General features: G+C 36.5%; 1 protein-coding gene across 1 annotated transcript; it reads right to left on the reverse strand.

Annotated features, from left to right (window-relative positions):
* Window positions 1–18532: 18532 nt before the first annotated feature.
* Window positions 18533–21249, reverse strand: LOC126708445 (uncharacterized). The gene is made up of 5 exons (XM_050408241.1): window positions 21208–21249; window positions 20977–21120; window positions 20367–20459; window positions 20166–20267; window positions 18533–18856 (listed from the first exon to the last, which is right to left on the reverse strand). The coding sequence occupies exons 1-5, from the start codon at window positions 21247–21249 to the stop codon at window positions 18533–18535; spliced, it is 705 nt and encodes a 234-aa protein (XP_050264198.1).
* Between the last annotated feature and the right edge of the window lie 426 nt (window positions 21250–21675).

A 21675-nucleotide genomic window follows, 5' to 3' on the forward strand; every position in this document is an offset into this window, starting at 1 on the left:
TATTTGGAGATTTTATTTTTTATTTTTGAAAATGGTGGATTCAAGGAACTAAGAGCAATTACATCAGCTTGGGCATAATTGTGCAAAATGGAAAAAGTGGCTAATTTTACACAATTTGAGCAAAAAAACAACCACACCAGCTTGTGCATAATTGTGCATTAATTTATGCACAATTGCTACAATAACCGTGCATATATGCACGGTTACTGTAGCATGTGTATTTATTATTTTATTAATTTCCGTTTGCACCTTTTTTTCTCTCTCTTCTCCGTGCACAACGAACTCAGTGACTTTCCTCTCCTCATCTTCTTCTTCCTCAGATGCACAAAAACACACCCATACCCACCCACAAAAACATCCACATAGACAAATCAACACACAAACACACCCACACACAAACAAACCCACACAGACAAACCAACAGAGAGATAGATCTATTTACCAAAAGAAAGAAAGAAGGGAGATAGATCGGTGCTTGATTGGAACGATCGGTGCTTGTGGGTGAGAGCGGCGATATTGGAGAGGTTTGCTGAAAAGTGTGAGGCTTAACGAAGCGGTAGAAAAAGCCATTGATGGCGAGCGATCTGGGTCGATGGGTCGAGAAAAAGACCCGAAAGGTTGGATCGGTAAGAGGGTTGTGGAGCTTGGTTCGTGGATCGGCCGGTGAAGAGTGGATTGGCCGGCGAAGAAGTCCAGTCGGCATGGTTCGTGGATCGGCCGGTTGGGTTGGTAGTTTTTGAGAAAGAATGAAAGGTTCGTGGATCGGCCAGCTGGGTTGGTAGTTTTTGAGTGGTGAAGAAATCCAGCCGGCGTGGTTCGTGGATCGGTCGGTTGGGTTGGTTGTTTTTAAGAGAGAGAGAGAGAGAGAGAGAGAGAGCGAGAGAGAGAGAGAGAGAGAGAGCGAGAGAGAGAGGTGATTTTTTCAAAAATGGGTATTGAGAGGGGTAGAGAGATGGGTATAGAGAGAGAAACAAATCAGAAAAAAATGGGCATAGAGAGAGAGAGCGCGTATTGTATGTAGGCAGTTGAGAAAAATAATAAAAAAATTGAGAAAGAAGAATATTTTATTGAAATATCTTGTAAAATAGATAAACTGATGTGAATGTTTTGTAAAAATAATAGTGTAAAATAGAAAAAGTAGGTTTTAAGTGTAAAATAGACGGAATCTTATGCACAAGCTGATGTAATTGCTCTAAGAGCACTTGTAGCATTGGAGCTAAAAAGCTATATAGTTATTTTAGCTCTACCAAAACACAAAATAACCATACAGTAGTGGAGCTAAAGCTATTTTTTTTAGCTTCATTGCTACAATGCACATCTATCTATGGATGTGCACTGTAGCTGAGAGCTATTTTTTTTTTTAATTCTCACTTCTTATCAAAATATTATTTATTTGTTTTTTTTTCTTCTTTTTTCCTTTCCTTTATCGTTTAGAACTCTCAACTCTCAGCTCTCTCTCAACTTCCTCTCATCGCTGCTAGCCTACCCCCATACTGCCGACCCACGCCACCGGCTCACGCCGCAGACCTACATCGCCAATCCATGCCACCAACCCATCTCGCCCTTACTTGGTTTTTTTTTTTTTTTTTTTTTTTTTTGGGCTGTGGTGTGGTGGTGGTTGTGGTTGTGTGGGTAGATTGGTGTTAGTGGGTGGCGGGGTTTGTCGGCATCAGTGGGCTGTAGGTTGTGGTGTGCTTGAATAGTCGGCGTCAGTGGGTTGTGGTGTGGTTGGAGTGCTATGGTGGGTCAGTGTGGTTCGCGAGTGGGTCGTTGGGTTCAATACGGTGTCTATGTGGGTGGGTTTGTGTGTAGATCGATGTGTTCGTGGTGGTGGCTCAGGTGGGTTTCGTGGTGATGGGTGTGGGTGTTGCCTGGTGGGTCTGGTGGGTGTGGGCTTGGGCTTAGTTGATTTTTTTTTTCTTTGTTATGGGCTGTGGTGGTGATGGTGGTGGTGGTGGTGGTGGTTGTGGTTATGGTTGTGTGTGTGGCTGTGATGGTTGTGTGCAGTGGTTATGTGCAGTAGATATATTATTTTATTATAGTGGATATATTATTTTATTGTAGTAGATATCTTATTTTATTGTGATGTTTATATTATTTTATTATATTGAAAGTTAAAATAGATCCACTGCTGCAGCATGTGTGTAGGTAAAATAGATAAAGTAACTTTTTGTAGTGCCAAATAGCTAAATTTTTAGCTCCACTGCTGTGGATGCTCTAAGGGGTGGTTTGGTATAGGAGTTTAAACACATGTTTTTAGTTTTTAAACAACATTGCACGTATTTTCACACATTTTTTCACTCACACGTATTTCTAAAAAATATAAACAATGTTACTAGAACAATGTTACCAAACGACCCCTAAGTTACTCCTGGCTAAGCAATACTACACTTTTCAATATTTTTTAATTGGATGCGAATTTTGACAAGTTCATCCTAGATTATATTATTTTCATATATTTTCCACGTTTGTAAAATTTCAAGGTGATCAAACATTAATACTTTAATAGTCATGTCATCAAATCAATTGTTTAAATTAGATTCTCAAAAAAAAAAATGTTTAAATTCAAGTTTTTGTAGTTTAAAATAATACATAAAAGATTAATTTTTAGATCGAGTGGTAAATAACATCTGATTGACATGAAAATTGACATATATGTTAAGAACATATAGAACATGTAATCTAATGATGAGATTTTCAAAATATGAATTCAATAATAGGTTATTGAATGACGTAATATTGCTTAATCTTAGATCTAGTGTAACTTTATGGACATTCTACAAAATTAAAATTTGAGGATCCAAATTAATCTATGGCAATTCATTTTTATTTTAGGTATTTTCTTTAGAGCGTTAGGTTCCAGTTACACTTGGTATAACTTTAAGTAATGTTATACCACCTAATAACTTATTATTAAATTCATATCTTGAAAATTTTACCGTTGGATTACACGTTCTCTATGTTCTTAACACGCATGCGAAGTTTCGTGTGAATAAAATTCTATTCTCTATTCAATGTAATAACTCTTGTTTTATGCACAATTTTAAATACAAAAACTTGTAATTTTTACATTTGATCGATTATATAGTTATTGACTTCAAATTATCTTGAAATTTTGCAAGCATGTAGAGTATAAGAAGAAATTTTAATCCAACTATGGATTTATTAAAATTCACATTCAATAAAAAGTTATTAAGTGATGTAACATTACTTAAAATTACATCATGTGTAACTTGAACTCAATCCTATATGTATATATATCTACTAACTATATAAAATGAGTAAATAGCTCTATCTACATTACACATTGATTTGGTTAATTTGGTGAGGCAAAACTCACCAATTTTGCTTGAGTTGGCCTTTTTTTTTTCTATGCGTTGACAGTGCGCTATACTTAGTTACTTAAACTATAAATTGTCCCAATATTTTTACAATTGGTAAAATGTCAATTCCTTATAGCTCAAAATAAAATTTTCAAAAATGAAAAAAAAAAAAAATGGGGACCAACCACAACTAAAAATAAAAGGTGTTGTCAAAATGTTGTGAAATCTTGTTGATGTCACAATATATTCACAATTGAACAAAATTTCTTTCCAAATTAGTTTGGAGAAACATTCTTCAAACTCCTCATATATAGTTCTTTTTTAGATGTGAATTTTAAAAATCTAACCGTTGAATTTCATGTTCCTTATGTTCTTAACATGTATATCAAATTTCATTGAAATTGTATATAATTTACTATTCATTAAATAAACTTATTTTTTATACACAATTTTATATCACAAAAACTTGAAATTTTAATATTTATTTGATGACATAGCAATTGATCTTTGATATTCTTGAAAATTTTTAAGTATGAAGGATATAATAAGAGAACATGCAATCCAATGGTTAGATTTTCAAAATTCACACTAGATATAAAGATATATGAAGAGTTTGAAGGATTTCCTATCTAAAAAAAAATAAAGTTCGAAGGGTTTCTCTCTAAACTAGTTTAGAGAGAAACTTTGTTTTTCACAACTGTTGAGCTGTTAGTTCTTTATAGATCAAAATAAAAAGAAGATCGGGACCAATTATAACTAAAAATAAAAGGTGTTGTCAAAATGTTGTGACATCTTGTTGATGTCACAATACTTTCACAATTGTTGAGGTGTTAGTTCCCTATAGATCTAAATAAAATAAAATAAAATAAGAAATATCAAACCAAGACCTACCACAACTAAAAATATTGGTATTGTGAAAACGTCATGACATTTTGTTGTTATCACAATATTTTCACAACTATTAAGGTGTAAGTTTTTTATAGGTCAAAATAAAATAAAATAAAATAAAATAATAATATATCAAATTGGGACCCACCGTAGCTAATAAAGGTATTGTGAAAATATTGTAACATTTTGTTGTGTTTTTTACTTCTTTTTTGGTTTAGTCAAATTCAGTGAACCAAAATTCACTATTGCTTGCACAATTTTAATGTGCTTTTTTTTACATACCATTTAAAATATTAAAAATACACATATTTAAAAAAGAACAAAAAAAAGGGAAAAAAATATTTTCCTCCTTTTATGTTTGAGGTAGTGTCATCCCCACTAAACTTTAAAACTGAGTAATTTCTCTCTTAATATTTTAGAAATGAGCAAATACATCCTACTATTACTCTCTTAGTTAAACCCTAATAAAATCTTATGATTCATAGAATATTCAATTGTGCAATGTCTAAAATAATCCTACTGAATTTTAATATCTCACAAATTTTCTTTGCATATTTTGAGTTTTATGTGGTAGTCATGCTTCATGCTTAAGCATGACTACGACATAAAACTCAAAATATGGTGTTTAATTTGTTAACTAAAGAACACTAATTTACTAGGTTTAAATCTTCTATACCTATAATTTTATCTAATGGAAACTTCAATGACATGCCTTTTGTTATCATTTTTTTTTCTTGTTTAAAAGTGTGTTCATTTAAGTAAATTAAACATCATAGCTAGACTTATAAAATTTAAGATGATAAAGAAAGATGTATGAATAACAAAATTTTATAGTAAATAGCTTATAAAAAAAATCTTATAGTAAATAGATATTCATATATTAAATAGCTACTCCAAGTTTAAGAATATGATTTCATATTTCTTCAAATAGAAGTTCTATCTCAATTTTCTCACTCAAGGAGCAGCACATGCCTTAACGTGGCCCCCAAACTAGCATATATAAAATGCTTAGAACGCAATTATAAGGACTATGCAATCTTAATCATAAATAAATAATAATAATAAAAATAGAAAAAGGAGAAAGAGGCAATTATATGGCTATGAGTGCGCATCACTATAAGAATATAATAACAGATGTCTTAGGCTGAATCCATCAACTTGATATACAATACCAAAATCGATGTTGAATTCAACGTCACCAGTATTCTATATATCACTGTGTTCTATCCATTGAAGTAGAATGGCTTTATTGTCCCAAAAAATAATTAAATGATCAATTTAAGGGCAAAGGATGAAAATGGTGAAAACCTCCCTCTCACGAGGTTTAGGATTTAGGGTTTATATTATTTAAATAATATATGAAAGTTCAAAAACGTGTATAAACACCCTTGAACGTTTAGACCCCCAAATTACAACTTAACCAATTCAAGCAATATGTCAAACAACAAGTGTGCGGAAACTTAACATAAGCTATAATATGGAATTAGTTAAAAACTATCTAAGCCAAAACAAAACACAATCCACAACAGATAATAAAAAGGCAAAGATAGAGAGGAAGGAAGATGCAAACACAAAGACAACACGCGATGTGTTATCGAAGAGGAAACCGAAGCCCTCGGTGTAAAACCTCTCCGCCGCCCTCCAAGCGGTAAACAATCCACTAGAAAATACAGTTGGGATACATGGACAGCAATAGACCCTCCAAGCCTAATCTACCCAGTGCACCTAAGCCCTCCAAGCTTCTTGCTCCAACGAGGTTGCGCCGAACCTTTTTCTTTTCTAGCTTTCCGGATTCCGCTACTAGACCGTAGCATCAACCAATGAAGATTGGTTCCTTCCTAACTGCTTCCCAGAAATCCAAACAGCTCTCTCACAGTAATGATAATGGTGAGAATCAGGTTTGGTATAATGCCTCTCAAGGATTTGACAATGGAGAGGAAGAGAGTTGAGGAATTTGAAGAGACTCTAATGTATAGATTGTGGGTGAATCAATCTTGTTTTTCTTTAGGGTTTCTCTCTCAAAATTCTCTCTGGAAGCTCTCTCACAATCGTGGGTAAAAGGGGTATTTATACTGGAGTGGGAGAGGAATGTGAAACGTCAGGTTTTACAAAACAGGGGTGGCTCGCGGCTTGACCTCACGGCTTAACTAAGTCGCGAGATCCAGTCGCGAGATAACCGTATGGCCAGTTGTCCTGTTTTGTCCTGTAGTGCTCCAGCTTGCATGACTGTTCACCTTCCAGCATGCTTGGCACGTGTGCTGCGTCTGGCGGCTTGCAACCGCGAGTCACCCGCGAGGCCCAGTCGCGAGTCTCTGTTTTCTTGCACACTCTTGAGCAATCTTCACTCTATCTCACTCACTACCCTTACATCAAACCCACCTAAATACAGGGTTATTAAATGCTGAATTACAAGCAAATTTGGCACGGAATAAAGCCAATTAGATGGTTGAATAAATTCAACCTTACAATCTCCCTCTTTGGCTATTCCGTGACAAAACCCTAAAACAGACTCTAGACTTAACATGTGAGTTGGGAACAGTTGAATAAAACTCACTCACACCTAATTCTAGAAGCTGTGAAGCACTTGAATCATATGAACATAATACTCCTGAAACACAACAATACACCATGATCATTGTAAGCAGAAAATCATAAAATGCATATGAAACAGGCAATATGTGATCAAGCAAAGATGGAGTTAAGAAACAAACCATGACTTGATCAACCAAGTGAACACCACAAGGTAGTGATCACAGTGCTCATTCACACTTGGAATGAACACAAGGACATACAAGTTAACAAGCACAAGGCAAGACACTTGTATGTTCAACACTCAACCAATGCATAGTACACAAGGTATATGCATCTAGGAACAATCCTACAAGGGCACAAGAGTGACAGTACATAAATCAAAATGCAAGACATTTAGATTAAAGTACTGATTTCAACATAGCATAAAGGCTGCATTAAGCAAGGTACATACCATAAAGCCTACAAACCTATGCATAAAACATTAACCCTAAAAGCTTACAAAAGCACATGGGTACAAACACAAAACATCCTGAATAACAGTTTACAAAACACAATATATCAACTTAAAGTGAAAACTTAAACTGAAGAAGAATGTAAAGACACTCCCCCTTAGGTAATATCCTCCCCCTCTGATCATGCCTATCACTCCCCCTTTTTGTCATGGAATAGGCTATTCATCCTCTTCCAGCTTTCTCTGAATTTGATCCAATTGAGTTTGAAGAGAGGTAAACTTCATATCCCATTGAGTGCTTTGATGGTGTAGAGAAGCTGTGAGTGCTGACATTTTTGTATTCAACTCGTGGACAGAGGATACAATGTGATCAAGTTTCTCATCTAGGGAGAGAGTGCTGAAATGAGAGCCACTGTGAGATGCAAAAGTTTCTGGTTTGGCTCTCTTCCGACTATGTCCAATGCTTGCATTGAATGTACGCATGTTGATTGGACTTGGTTTTGAGATAGGAGATTCATCTACCGTTGGATAAATTCCCTTGAGCTTCAAGATCCGTGAAATGAGACTGCAGAAAGGAATGCATATCCGAGACTCAGTTCGAAGCACCGTTTTGCGCAGAACATGAAAGATATGAGCACAGATGTCTATTTCCACATCAGAGATTAGATCATGAAGAAACAAAGCACGTCCGAGGTTCATATACCCAGTGCTTGATAAAGGGTACAAATTGTGAAACATCACAATTGTAAGCACTCTCAATTTTGGAGAAAGAGAGGAAACACTGATGGATTTTCCATTGGGTGAGAACTCCAAGTCTTGACCAAGACTTTCTTTGAGAAGCTCCTCATCAGGACAGAGATCATCATAAACCGGTGAATGTCGGAAAATTGGTCTGTTGATGTGAAGAATTTCTGCCAGATATGCAGGAGAGACAGAAAAGCTCTTTTTTCGAACCCAGCACTTAAGTTCATCTTCTTCCACAATTGCGTTAGCATAAAATTCTTTTACCAAATCTTCATACGCGTCATCCAGATCAGAGAGAAGGTAATTCCAATCCTTGTGAGCAAACCATTTCGGAATGTCAGTGTCATGAAGTGAGGGCTGATCCACAGCTCTTTCTAGTAATGGTGTGGCATGTAGAAAGTAATTCTCATAAGACTGATAGGCTACATATGATCTGAACTTGTTGGGATCGAATCTTTTTGATGAAGAGCAAGTCCCTTTTGTTTGAGGTGGGTAATCATCAACATCAATTACGGGTTCCTTCCCTTTGGAACTACCTCCTTTCACAGCAGCTTTCTTGAATGGTGACATGACTAGTCTGTATTATGAACAAGAGAAATGGCAGAACACAATCCAACAGACTTATTAGCAGTGGGTTAGTGGAAATTTAGGGATAATGAAGAAACCCTAATAGCTAGATGAAAATGACCAGAAAATAGCAATGAGGGACACAAATGGCCCAAATTGAACTACACAGTAGAGGGGGTCAAAATAAAACCACACAATCAGCTGAAAAATGACCCACATTCAACAACACATCAACAGGATACCACACAGGATCATTTTGAAATAACACATCAACAGCAGATCAGACAAGATGATAAACCAAAAAATAGCAAACCCTAGCTAAGCACATGATGAAGAACAAAACCAACAATTTAAAAATAGCTCAAAACAGAAACAAAAGCTTCCATAAGCTAAGCATGGACAAAGAGTAATAGCAGAGCTAAAAACCCATCTCAAAATCACAATCAAGTGCGAATAATCCATAGGGAAAACCATAACAACAAGTAGAATAGAGTTCAAGACAGAAAAACCATACATGTTACTTGATGATTTTGAGCTGAAAAGAGGCAAAAATGGAGATCGAAAATGGAGGCATGGTGTGAATGGGTAAGAGCAGATGAGAAAGACAATGAACAGTCACAAAAAGATCGAGGGAAAACAAAAAAAGTTTAAAAAAACTGCCCCTGTATTTCCAAAACACGCGATTTTCGCGACTGAAACGAGTCGCCAAAAAGTCGCCAGATCAAGTCGCCAAAACACTCAAGGACAAAAATTTGAAAAAATTTTTCTAAGTGTTTTTCGCGACTGGAAGGTCTACCCGCGAGTGAGTCGCGAGCTGAGCCGCGAAAATCTCTGAGTAAACCTCGCGACTGGACCTTCCACTCGCGAACAAGTCGCCAAAAATGACCCGCGAAGACGTGACTAAGGCACGCGACTTGACATACCCGCGACTGAGCCGCCAAAACAGGGCAAAACTGGATTTTTGAAATTTTCAGATTTTTCAAACAAAATACTTTCCAAAAACACCTAAAACACTCAAAAATCTTTTTGTGCTTGAATTAACAAAGATTGAGCATGTGAAAACACATTTCATCAAGTACAATCACACAAATGAATATGGTATTTATTGAACATAAACTTGTGTGTTGTGTGTGGATATCAACAATGAAATAGTCCTTAGTCTAATGTGAAGCTTTAATGATCAATTCAACCAAGACATACACAATTAGCACTAGATCATGTGACCCATCTCAATTATAGAAATATGTATATATGACCTCCCACAAAACTTGATAACATAACTTGGAGCTTTACATTTGACTCCACTTTTAATCATAACATTTGATCTTTTTGATCTTTTGAGGCAATCACCTCTCATTGTGAGAGTGATATTTGACATTTCACTTTAATGAACAAGCCTTTGGCCGTTTGAATAAAAATTTTCTTTAATATAAAGTCGCTTACCCTTTTTCCTAGTCAAATACTAGAATGTGCGACAGGCTTTTGCAGCTAAATATCTCTTTTCATTTGGAGATTTACATTTGGTGAGCTCTTTTTAGCAAAAACACAAAAATAGTGGGAAGATATATAGACACAAGTCTATGCATGTCTCAAGATCAACATAACCATTCACTAATCATTCATGACAAGTTTGAAGATCTATTTACAACAGTCACATAGATTTCAAGATTTTTCCCACAGTGATATGAGTGCAAAGAAAACAAGCAATGCTCGAAAATGCACAAAGGTACAAGGCAAAACAAGTTTTGAGACAAAAACTCAACAATGTCAATCAAACTTTTTGATTTTCTAATTTTTATGTGATTTTTGGATTTTTGACATAAAAGAAGAAAAAGATTGAACAAACATAGAAAGAAGCAACAATATTCACAAATGGACAAACAAACAATAAACATGTTGCACAAAGAGCTAACAAAGAAGTGTGTGCCTCAACACAAACAAACTTATCATATTATAAATATGTGAAGCACACAACACACAAGAGAGTGAAGGAATTGTACCAACACCAATGGTCTTACGGAGTGATTCAAACCGTGGACCATCGAGAGGCTTGGTGAAGATATCCGCCTTTTGATTGTCGGTGTGTATGAACTCGAGACACACAACTCTTTCCTCTACCAGATCTCGAATGAAATGGTAACGTATCTCTATGTGTTTAGATTTTGAATGCTGGACAGGATTCTTGGAAAGATTGATGGTACTGGTGTTGTCACAGAAGACACACATCATTTCTTGAGGAATTCCATAGTCATGAAGTAATTTCTTCATCCAAAGAAGCTGAGTGCAGCAACTTCCAGCAGCGATGTATTCTGCTTCAGCAGTAGATAGAGACACGGAGTTCTGCTTCTTGCTCATCCACGAGACGAGATTGTTACCAAGGTAGAAACAGCCGCCTGAAGTACTTTTCCGATCGTCTACACTGCCAGCCCAGTCAGCATCTGAATACCCAGCAAGACAAGCATTTGAGTCTTTTGAATACCACAGACCATAGTTTGAAGTACCATTCACATATCGAATGATTCGCTTTGCAGCAGTCAGGTGAGATTCCTTCGGATTAGCTTGGTACCTGGCACAAACGCCAACACTGAAAGCAATGTCCGGTCTACTGGCTGTAAGATAGAGCAAACTCCCTATGATGCTCCTATATAATGTAGGACTTACTTCGACTCCAGACGAATCAACATTCAGTTTAGTGGATGAGCTCATGGGAGTGGAGGCATGTTTTTTGGAGTCTAGTCCAAACTTCTTGACAATGTTTCTGGCATACTTCTCTTGAGATACAAATATACCCTCCTTCTGTTGTTTGACTTGAAGACCCAAGAAAAATGTGAGTTCCCCCACCATACTCATCTCAAACTCCTTCTTCATCTCCTCAGAAAATTCAGTAGCACGATCTTCGATGGTTGCCTCAAACACTATGTCATCAACATAGACTTGTGCCACAAGGAGATAATCTTCATCATTTTTGACAAACAGAGTTCGGTCGGCATACCCTCTTTTGAAACCTCTATCTAGAAGGTAATGTGTAAGACGATCGTACCAGGCTCTAGGCGCTTGTTTCAAGCCATAAAGGGCTTTCTTCAATCTTAATACATGATCTGGAAAATGAGGATCCTCAAATCCTTTTGGTTGCTCAACAAACACTTCTTCATTTAGATATCCATTCAGAAAAGCGCACTTTACATCCATTTGATAGAGTTTGAAATTCAAAGTGCATGCAATGGACATGAGGATTCGAATGGATTCGAGTCTTGCCACAGGAGCGAAAGATTCATCAAAATCTACTCCTTCTACTTGAGTGTATCCTTGAGCTACTAACCGAGATTTGTTTCGAATTATCTCTCCATCTTCATCAGTTTTGTTTTTAAAAATCCATTTTGTGCCTATAACATGAACGTTCTCAGGCCTTGGAGCAAGTTCCCACACATCATTGCTCACAAACTGATTCAGCTCTTCATGCATTGACTCAACCCTATTCTCATCTTGAAGAGCCTCTTCAACCCTTTTTGGTTCAAACTGTGCAAGATAGCAGTGATATGTAACATGATTGGCTAGCAGAATGTTTCCTTTCCTGAGGCGAAGACCGTCATCAAGAGATCCTATGATGTTGCTTTCCGGATGGTTCTTGATAACTCTTGAAGATGGCCTTTTTGATGTGGAAACTTCATCACTTCGAGAGATAGGAGGATGAACTTCCGGAGGAGTAAGAGGACTTGAGGTTCTAGACATCGATCTCGTTTCCATTCTTGGGTTGATGGGAGTCGATTCTACTTCTGGTATAGGTTCTTCACCTTCTATATCCAAAGCTTCTACCTCAACATCGGGCTCTTTGGTGCTCGGCCCTTCGACATCATCAATCATCTCCACCTTAGATAAGGCATCATCAATCTTGACATTTATGGACTCCATCACAGTCTTTGTTCTCTTGTTAAACACTCTATACGCTCGACTCGTAGTAGAGTACCCAAGAAAAATACCCTCATCACTTCTCGCATCAAACTTCCCAAGATTCTCCCGATCATTTAGGATATAGCATTTACTTCCAAACACCCGGAAATACTTCACTCTAGGCTTCTTCCCATTCCATATCTCATAGGCAGTCTTCTTTGTACCAACTCGGAAAAAAATCCTATTGCCAATGTGACACGAGGTGTTGACAGCTTCTCCCCAAAATTTTTGAGGTATTTGCTTGTTAACCAACATGACTCTTGCCATCTCCTGAATCACACGATTTTTTCTCTTTACCACTCCATTTTGTTGTGGAGTTTTGGGAGCTGAAAATTCTCTTTTGATTCCATTCTTCTCACAGAAGGACTCGAATCTTGCATTCTCAAATTCCCTTCCATGATCACTTCTAATTTTGGCAATAGGGACCCCTTTTTCGTTTTGTAGTTTCTTGCACAGAATCTCCAACCTCTCACATGCTTCTGATTTTTCTCTAAGGAATTCAACCCAAGTGTATCTTGAGTAGTCATCCACAATGACCATAATGTATCTCTTCCCCCCTAGGCTTTCAGTTCTGGTAGGCCCCATTAGATCAACATGAAGTAACTCCAAGCACCGAGAAGTGGCAATCACATTCACCTTGTGATGACTTGCCTTAGTTTGCTTCCCCATTTGACATGCACCACAAACGGTCTTCTTCACTTTTCCAAACTTAGGAAGTCCCTCGACTGCTTCAAGTTTGGAGACTTTTGCTACTTGTTTGAAGTTGGCATGCCCAAATCTGTGATGCCACAGCTCCAACATATCCACACGAGCACTTCTACACGATATGGGTGCCGTGGGAACTATTCCATAACAGTTATCTGTAGTCCGATTTCCCTCCAAAACCTGAATCCCCTCTTCATTGATGATCAAGCATCCCTTTTTAGAGAATTGTACCAGGAAATCATCATCACAGATTTGAGTGATGCTCAGCAGATTCGCCTTCAGCCCTTTTATGTACAGCACATCTTTCAACAGCGGCAAATCAGGTATCTCAATGGTTCCTTTGCCTAGGACTTGAGCATGACTTCCATCACCAAAGGTCACATAGTCACCAACCTTTTCTTTGAGTGTCTTAAACAGTGACTTATACCCTGTCATATGGCGAGAACACCCACTGTCAAGATACCACAAACATGCATTAAACACCTTCAATGAGGTATGCACAAATAGGTTCACATGTGACAAACATTCTTGACCTTCAAACACAAACTCATCATCAGTTTTCATGCTTCTTTCAGATTGACTTTTCATTTTCAGACTCTTAATCATCTCACACAACATTCTATTCTTTCTTTTATATTTCTTAATCAATGATTTAGATTCAGATATGCTACTGTGTAAGACATGATTCTGATTTTCAAGATATTCCAGCATGTGAACAAATACTCTAGCATGTTTCTTAGTTTCTAACAACTCTACGACATCATTAGTAAAACACCCTTCAGACATATGCATAGAGTCATTTTCACAAATACTTAAGCTACAATTCAGCATGGTATTTTCCATAACAACTACCACAACACAGGGGTCTAGGATCACACTTAGGTAATAAAACCACAACAAGTGTACCCGCTCTGATACCAATTGAAAGTTCAAAAACGTGTATAAACACCCTTGAACGTTTAGACCCCCAAATTACAGCTTAACCAATTCAAGCAATATGTCAAACAACAAGTGTGTGGAAACTTAACATAAGCTATAATATGGAATTGGTTAAAAACTATCTAAGCCAAAACAAAACACAATCCACAATAGATAATAAAAAGGCAAAGATAGAGAGGAAGGAAGATGCAAACACAAAGACAACACGCGATGTGTTATCGAAGAGGAAACCGAAGCCCTCGGCGTAAAACCTCTCCGCCGCCCTCCAAGCGGTAAACAATCCACTAGAAAATACAGTTGGGATACATGGACAGCAATAGACCCTCCAAGCCTAATCTACCCAGTGCACCTAAGCCCTCCAAGCTTCTTGCTCCAACGAGGTTGCGTCGAACCTTTTTCTTTTCTAGCTTCTTGGATTCCGCTACTAGACCGTAGCATCAACCAATGAAGATTGGTTCCTTCCTAACTGCTTCCCAGAAATTCAAACAGCTCTCTCACAGTAATGATAATGGTGAGAATCAGGTTTGGTATAATGCCTCTCAAGGATTTGACAATGGAGAGGAAGAGAGTTGAGGAATTTGAAGAGACTCTAATGTATAGATTGTGGGTGAATCAATCTTGTTTTTCTTTAGGGTTTCTCTCTCAAAATTCTCTCTGGAAGCTCTCTCACAATCGTGGGTAAAAGGGGTATTTATACTGGAGTGGGAGAGGAATGTGAAACGTCAGGTTTTACAAAACAGGGGTGGCTCGCGGCTTGACCTCGCGGCTTAACTAAGTCGCGAGATCCAGTCGCGAGATAACCGTATGGCCAGTTGTCCTGTTTTGTCCTGTAGTGCTCCAACTTGCATGACTGTTCACCTTCCAGCATGCTTGGCACGTGTGCTGCGTCTGGCGGCTTGCAGCCGCGAGTCACCCGCAAGGCCCAGCCGCAAGTCTCTGTTTTCTTGCACACTCTTGAGCAATCTTCACTCTATCTCACTCACTACCCTTACATCAAACCCACCTAACTACAGGGTTACTAAATGCTGAATTACAAGCAAATTTGGCACGGAATAAAGCCAATTAGATGGTTGAATAAATTCAACCTTACAATATAAATAAATAGAATAAATTCATAATAACTAATAATAAATAAATTTTTCATTATATTTATTTCATTTTTCATATTACTATTTTTCATAGAATAATTTTTTTCATTAAATTTTTGGATGAAAATTAAAACTCCGAAGTTCCTCGATCTTCTTAAGAAGTAATAAAATATTGATGTTTATGGGCATATTTCGCCAAATATTTAGTTTTTGCCAAAAAAAAACTAAAAAGCCTCTACTTAAAGCTATTTTGTTATGTAACCCTTTTTGGAACTCGAGTTTGTTAAACTTGAGTTTTAATTGAAAATTGAGTTTAGCAAACTCAAATTCTAAGTAGATGATCCACGTGAGAAGCTAAATTGCTTGGAGCTCGAGTTTGCTAAACTCAATTTTCATTTAGAACTCGAATTTAGCAAACTCAAGTTCCAAAAGGGGCTACGTACCCAAATAACTTTGAGCAAAAACTTTTTAATAATATTTTTTTTACAAAAATTGAATGTTTAACACAAAAAAGTCATAGCTATGCTTTTAGGTTTTGCTTAGGACTAGAGCCAGAAATTTGTGTTTGGGGAAGCTGAGATAAAATCTATATATATCTAAAGGTTAAAGTGTAGAGTTTAATGTTACCGCGCTCTTGTTGAGCTACATCATCAAGAGCCCAAAAAAGCGTAGTTAAAGGTCCATTTGGCCTATTGCGGTGGTTCTAGCTAACCTTACACTGCCGCAATAGCTCTATTGCGGTGATAACAAAAAACGCCACTATAAATGCACCTTTTAGTGGCATTTTTGGTTTTTTGTGGCGGGCAAAAAACCGCCGCCATATGCTATCAAAATTTGTGTCTATTGACTTTTAGCAGCAGGTTATGCTTGTCGCTATTGGTGGCCACCTGTAGCGGCGGGCATTAAGCACCGCTATAGGGAACCAATTAAAACGAGCTCATTGAACTTTTAGCGGCGGGGAGAAATGCCGCTATATGTGTAAACCTTTTAGCGGGGGGAAAAAATGCCGCTATAGGGCATCATTTAAATCATAATATGTGCGCCTTTGGCAGCGCTTTTTGACCGTCGCTATAGAGTTTTTTTTTTTTTTTTTCCTAGCCTGTATTAAAACCACTATTTTTTTTTTTTTTTACAAACCTGTTACAAAGAACTTGTAACTAATTAACACAATACCACAAATATAACTAATTAACAACACAAATGTCTCCAAACTAACGTAATATTAACATCAAAATATATTAACTACATAACAAAAGAAAAGATGTGGTCCTTTGTACACAGAAAATCCTTCAACACTTAAATTAAACTAATACCATAATCAAAGTTTCAAAGTGTTTCAAAATAACTTTTCAACATTTGCAAAAAATGTGTTTGTTCAAATGTGGTGCTTTGTACACTAAATGTCCTCAACATAAAATTTATAAACTGTTTGGTTGATGGGATGCAGCTAATGATTTTTGGAGAGCTAGGGATTGTAGGATCGGAGAAACGTCCTATATACAAAAAAAAAAGAAAAAAAAAAGAGGCAATAATTAGGACACAACGATATTAAATATTGGAATCCAAAATTGCTAAATGCATGAGCATTACAAGGGAAATTTGGAGTTTCAAAGGCTGCAACTACAATATGGAAATCACAATACAACTATCAAACACCTTAAAGTATAAACTCAATTTCTACAATGCACCAATCACAACATGCCATACAAGTAGTTTCAAAAAATATTGTGTCCCTAGCTAGACTTATTGATTAGTATTACCTTGTCTTTGTTTGCCAATCAAAGGTACCAGAAAGGGAGGGGTGTGTTTTCATCAAAAAAGGCAAGAACATCATGAATGCAACCCCATTGAAGTCAAGGTCTTCACTTGAGAATAAGTTAAAAATGTAAAATAGAATTTCAAAACAGCAAATGGTCACAATTTCCAGGATATGTAATTGAACAACAAGAGGCTTGTAGTTAAGTGTAGAACATTAGTGAAATTCTAATAACTAATGCTCATGGATTCATAGAAACAACATTTATTTCAACAACTAGTCTCCAAATCCACACACTGTTATAATACATGTCAACTCTTTGTTTAATTATTGTTTAGTAGCCAGGGAACCTAGACTCATACTTGGCAGGATGGAACAAACAACACCAGATGTTAGAAGCTAGACATAACCCAATACCTATAAACTGTCATACTCAAATGGTGGTTGAAGCCTCAAAAACAAGAAAAAAGGACAATGGAGAGGAGCAATACAATAAATAGACAAAAGGGAAGGATTAAGCCCAATGGATGCTATAGCTGGACAATAGAGCAAAGAACAACTACCTTTACTAACCATCAGAGAAGCATTACTTAGACTAGACTCCTCACAAAGGACCAACTTCATTGTCATCACTCCTAGCAAAGAAGTTTGCCTTTTGGGTCAGCAAAAGCTAAAACAAGATGGAGACATAGGATGGTCCATACAGATATTTTGAATCTAACAGGAAGTCTACGGCCAATAGGCTTCATCATAGTGCCCCAGAGAATCACAGCATCTTAGAGTTCATGAACCAAGGAAGCTGCTATGTCTCATATCTATCTCACTTGGCAAAGAACTTAGTGGTAGAGTAGGAAGGCTGTGTTTCACTTTTGTAGTTATCTGTCGTGCTTACCTATTATATAAGTAGATGCAGAATTTCATTTGTTCATTAAGTACATGGAAAAGTTGAAGGACACACTATCTATCTATCTCCAAAAAAATAAAAATAAAAAACCAGCTGAGCCATAGATTGTGGCAACACCCCAAAATTATGAGGGGAACTTCCCCAATTCAGACAACAAAAAAACAGAAAAGAAAAGAAAGAGGCGCACTTATAGAATTTCAGAAGTAGATAAAAAATAAAGACCTTGGAATTAACAAATAAAGCGAAAAGCAAATATCAAATGCTCAAAAAACCAAAAAACCCAAGTTGGAATTAACAAATAAAGCGAAAAGCAAAAGACCCAGATGACCAAAACTACTTGTATGGCATGTTGTGATTGGTGCATGACCCACTACTAATGACTATCCAATATCTAATGCTAATCAAAGTGCTAATCAACACACTTTTGATATTTTTCAACAACCCAAACAAACCATTCAGCCCAAAGTCTTCACTAAATTATATATTACCTTAAAATTGGCAAGTATAAATCATGTAGTTTAGAAAGAAAGCTCAAAAAACACAACACAAACCTTATTAATATTTGAATACAAATTAACCCAAAAACACAAATTAACCATTAGAAACCCCAAAATCAAAATCATTAATGCCTACCTGACTGCATTGTGAAGTTATTTGTTGCACTTGTTGAAGCATGCGAGTCATTCTTTACTCCATTTCTTCAAATTGGCCTAGTCTTTCCTTCATTTCGTCAAAAGCGGACAATTTCTCCTGCATCTCAGCCAAGGAAGCCTTCAGTTGTGCAACTTCGTCGTCCCTTGATTGACTTGATCGTATTTGAAGGTCCGTGAGAGCACTCTTGCTACTTCGGCCACTTGAGTTTGGACCAAATCTTACCCCATGAATATGGCCTTTGCGCTCCTTATCCATCACTTTGGCAAACACATCATTCGGTGCCCATGCAATACTACTACTTATGTCATCTAATTGCAGTTGATTTGAAGGTTTAGCCAACAACTCCTTCATTTTATCCTAATATTTGAGTTTGAACAAAACAAAATAATTAGAAATTAGCAACATCATTTGATTGAAGACAACAAAAATTATATTGAGAAGCATACACAATGTAATGAATACAATAAGATGCAGCCAAAATATGAGCAAGATCATGGCTTCAACAAAAATTCAAATCAAAGACAGCAACAAGACCGCATACAGAAGGATTAGGATAAAGAAAATTTGGTTCCTTATGCAGTTTTATTGATGACATGATCCATAATAAAATACTCCCCCAGTGCCAAACAAGCATAAAAGAGAATTACAAGTCATAAGGGAAGGCAACAAACATCTGTAAAGCATCTACCGAGCTTTACAACAATTAGTTGACCAAGTCAACAATCAAGGCTAGTCATTGGTTAAAATTTTCTAACCCAATTTCAACATTCAGTAGTATTAGGGCCTAAATGGTGGTAAAGAAACATACTTAATAGTCAAAAAGCCAAGGTAATGAGAATTACACCACATAACTTCCAATTAGTGGACAAATATTTTACCCATAAATAAGCAAGAACCATAATTATTTGTGTGAGCTACTACTTCCATTTTTACCTCCGAAGCTTCCTATTAGATTGAACATAGGATGCCATATAAAAACAGGACTCACTTTCCATCATTCTGATCCGTAAATTATCTTTTCAAACCCTTTTGTAATTTCTCCTACAATTCCATAAACTATAAATCTTCAACCTATTGTCAATCTACAAGATCATGCCGTGAGATTGAAACTAATTATTCAGAAAAACACTTAAGTCAGCTGTAAACACTCAAGTTCTCATCAGTAAATTCAAAATTGTCAAAAGGAAAACAAAAATTCAACATACATAGTCAGACAAGCAGTACAAATGGAACTACCCACACTAATAAAAGGCATTGCCACATACGAATAAGATATAAGCTTGCCAAAATAGAATGAATAAAGTCAAACAAGAAAGCAAGACAAATGGACAAGAATTTCAATGGAACTTCCAAACCCTTGGTTGAATGAGATTGAAATTTATAATCCTCAAGGAAACAAAATCCTAAAAAAACCATATATTGCCCAATATTAGAAAACAATAGGGAAAATATCCTCATAATTCATATGATTGAAGGAGAAAATAAAGAAAACAAGGGGGAAAGAAAAGATTGCTTATCACCAAACTAAACTCCATCACTTAAGCTGCCAACCACCAAAAAAATTCCCAGTTAGATTTTTTCACATGCACCTACAATTGTAAAAGTTTCATATCGAATAGAAGAACTTTTCCATACATAGGAACAAGATTTGCAAGGGATTACTCACCATTTTTTCTTGCACTACTTCATTAACTGCAGATCCATCTTTACGAGTATGCAGTATTGAATATAATGTTGCACGCTTTATAGGACGTCCATCCGCTTTTGCCTGCAATATGAATAGCATATTTATATAGTGATGAATATTGGTTCCACATAAACTTAAGATAAGTCAAATCATTTAAAAATTAGTCATAATACTTATTACCTTCTTTGCAGCATGCACAACAAAGCTGCATAAACCACCAGTATGTAAGTCCTCCTGTTTAGAACGACAGTCCCTATTCTTCTTTGAATTTATCTACAAAATTATGGAGTCAGAGAATACCATTAGAATAGCAAGACAAAATCTTTGATAAGTTCAAGAGGGTAGTTTTGAAAAAATAACTATAAAAAAAAAGGGTAAGACATGTAAGGCAGTTGGAGGTTCAGTTTGTTTTTGTAATGTTATCTACAACATTTTTGTTGGTACATATAATATAAGCTCTCACCCACATTTCATTTTTAAGCTAATGAAGAAAGATGTTGAAAATCATAGGCAAACCGGTTCCAATGGAGAAACTTAATGAATCATGACAATGCTAACAATGACTAGATAGGAAAGTATACTATTCATAAAGTAAAACCTATTCTTTGGGTAGAAATAACCATCACATTTACAACATGGCAGTAATGAAAACCAAAAGCACAGATTAAGCACATCTTAAAAAAAAAAAAAAAAAATTAAAAGAACATACCACTGCATCCTTAGTATACCATTAGTCAACAAGAACATCCCAATCTTCTGGTATGCATCCCCTGGGTCGGTTGCTCTTCACCTGTGCTTTGTTTCTTGAATGTGGTATGTAATGAGCCGATTTCAGCCTATACTTGTGATCCCTCCAAGCCTTCCCAATTTTTTGTAAGGTAAATGTCTCCAACCCCGCATATGCAATAAGATTAGTAGGGACGGCGTATTTTCGCTACAATCAAATAGTTGAGTTAGAATTAGAACTGCAACAAGCATGCTAAAATGCCATAATTACAAGTATTATAAGTTCTTGGTTTACCTCTACAAGACGCCAACACTCTTCTTTAAGTTCTTCTAGCATGTCCCTTCAATCCAGATATCTTATTGGGCATATGTGGGGTTTCCGCGAAATCGCCCCCAAGAAACCAGTGAAAGCCCTTGCCCCTTCATCAACTGGCTGATGCATACTATTTAGCAGCAACTCAATTACTTGGTCGTCGGGAAGATCCCAAACCTCCAAGTACTTGCTTGGCCCATGAGTGACACGTACAAGTGGCTGCACATCTGAAATTTAAAGGAGACAATATCGTTAAAGTAAGTAAATATATATGAAATTAAATATATAAAGCTTATTTAGAGTTCATATTAGATCGATCACTTTGTAACATAATTTGAATGAAATGTGGTTTTGGATGAAGAGAAGCACGTGTTGGACTATGTTGCTTTAAGTTTAGTTCTCATACATTCTAGAATCTTCAAAAATGGTTAAAATCACTAAAAACACACA

Source organism: Quercus robur, chromosome 12 (assembly GCF_932294415.1).
Source record: "Quercus robur chromosome 12, dhQueRobu3.1, whole genome shotgun sequence".
Lineage (NCBI taxonomy): Eukaryota > Viridiplantae > Streptophyta > Magnoliopsida > Fagales > Fagaceae > Quercus > Quercus robur.

Bases quoted from the DNA above. Each gene is read 5' to 3' on its own strand.
- LOC126708445 (XM_050408241.1), bottom strand. From the start codon at position 21,249: ATGCTAGAAGAACTTAAAGAAGAGTGTTGGCGTCTTGTAGAG. The intron at 20,460-20,976 runs GTGAAGAGCAAC...ATAATTTTGTAG, and splicing joins ATTCAAGAAACAAAGCACAG to ATAAATTCAAAGAAGAATAG. The intron at 20,268-20,366 runs GTAATAAGTATT...TTCATATTGCAG, and splicing joins TTGTGCATGCTGCAAAGAAG to GCAAAAGCGGATGGACGTCC.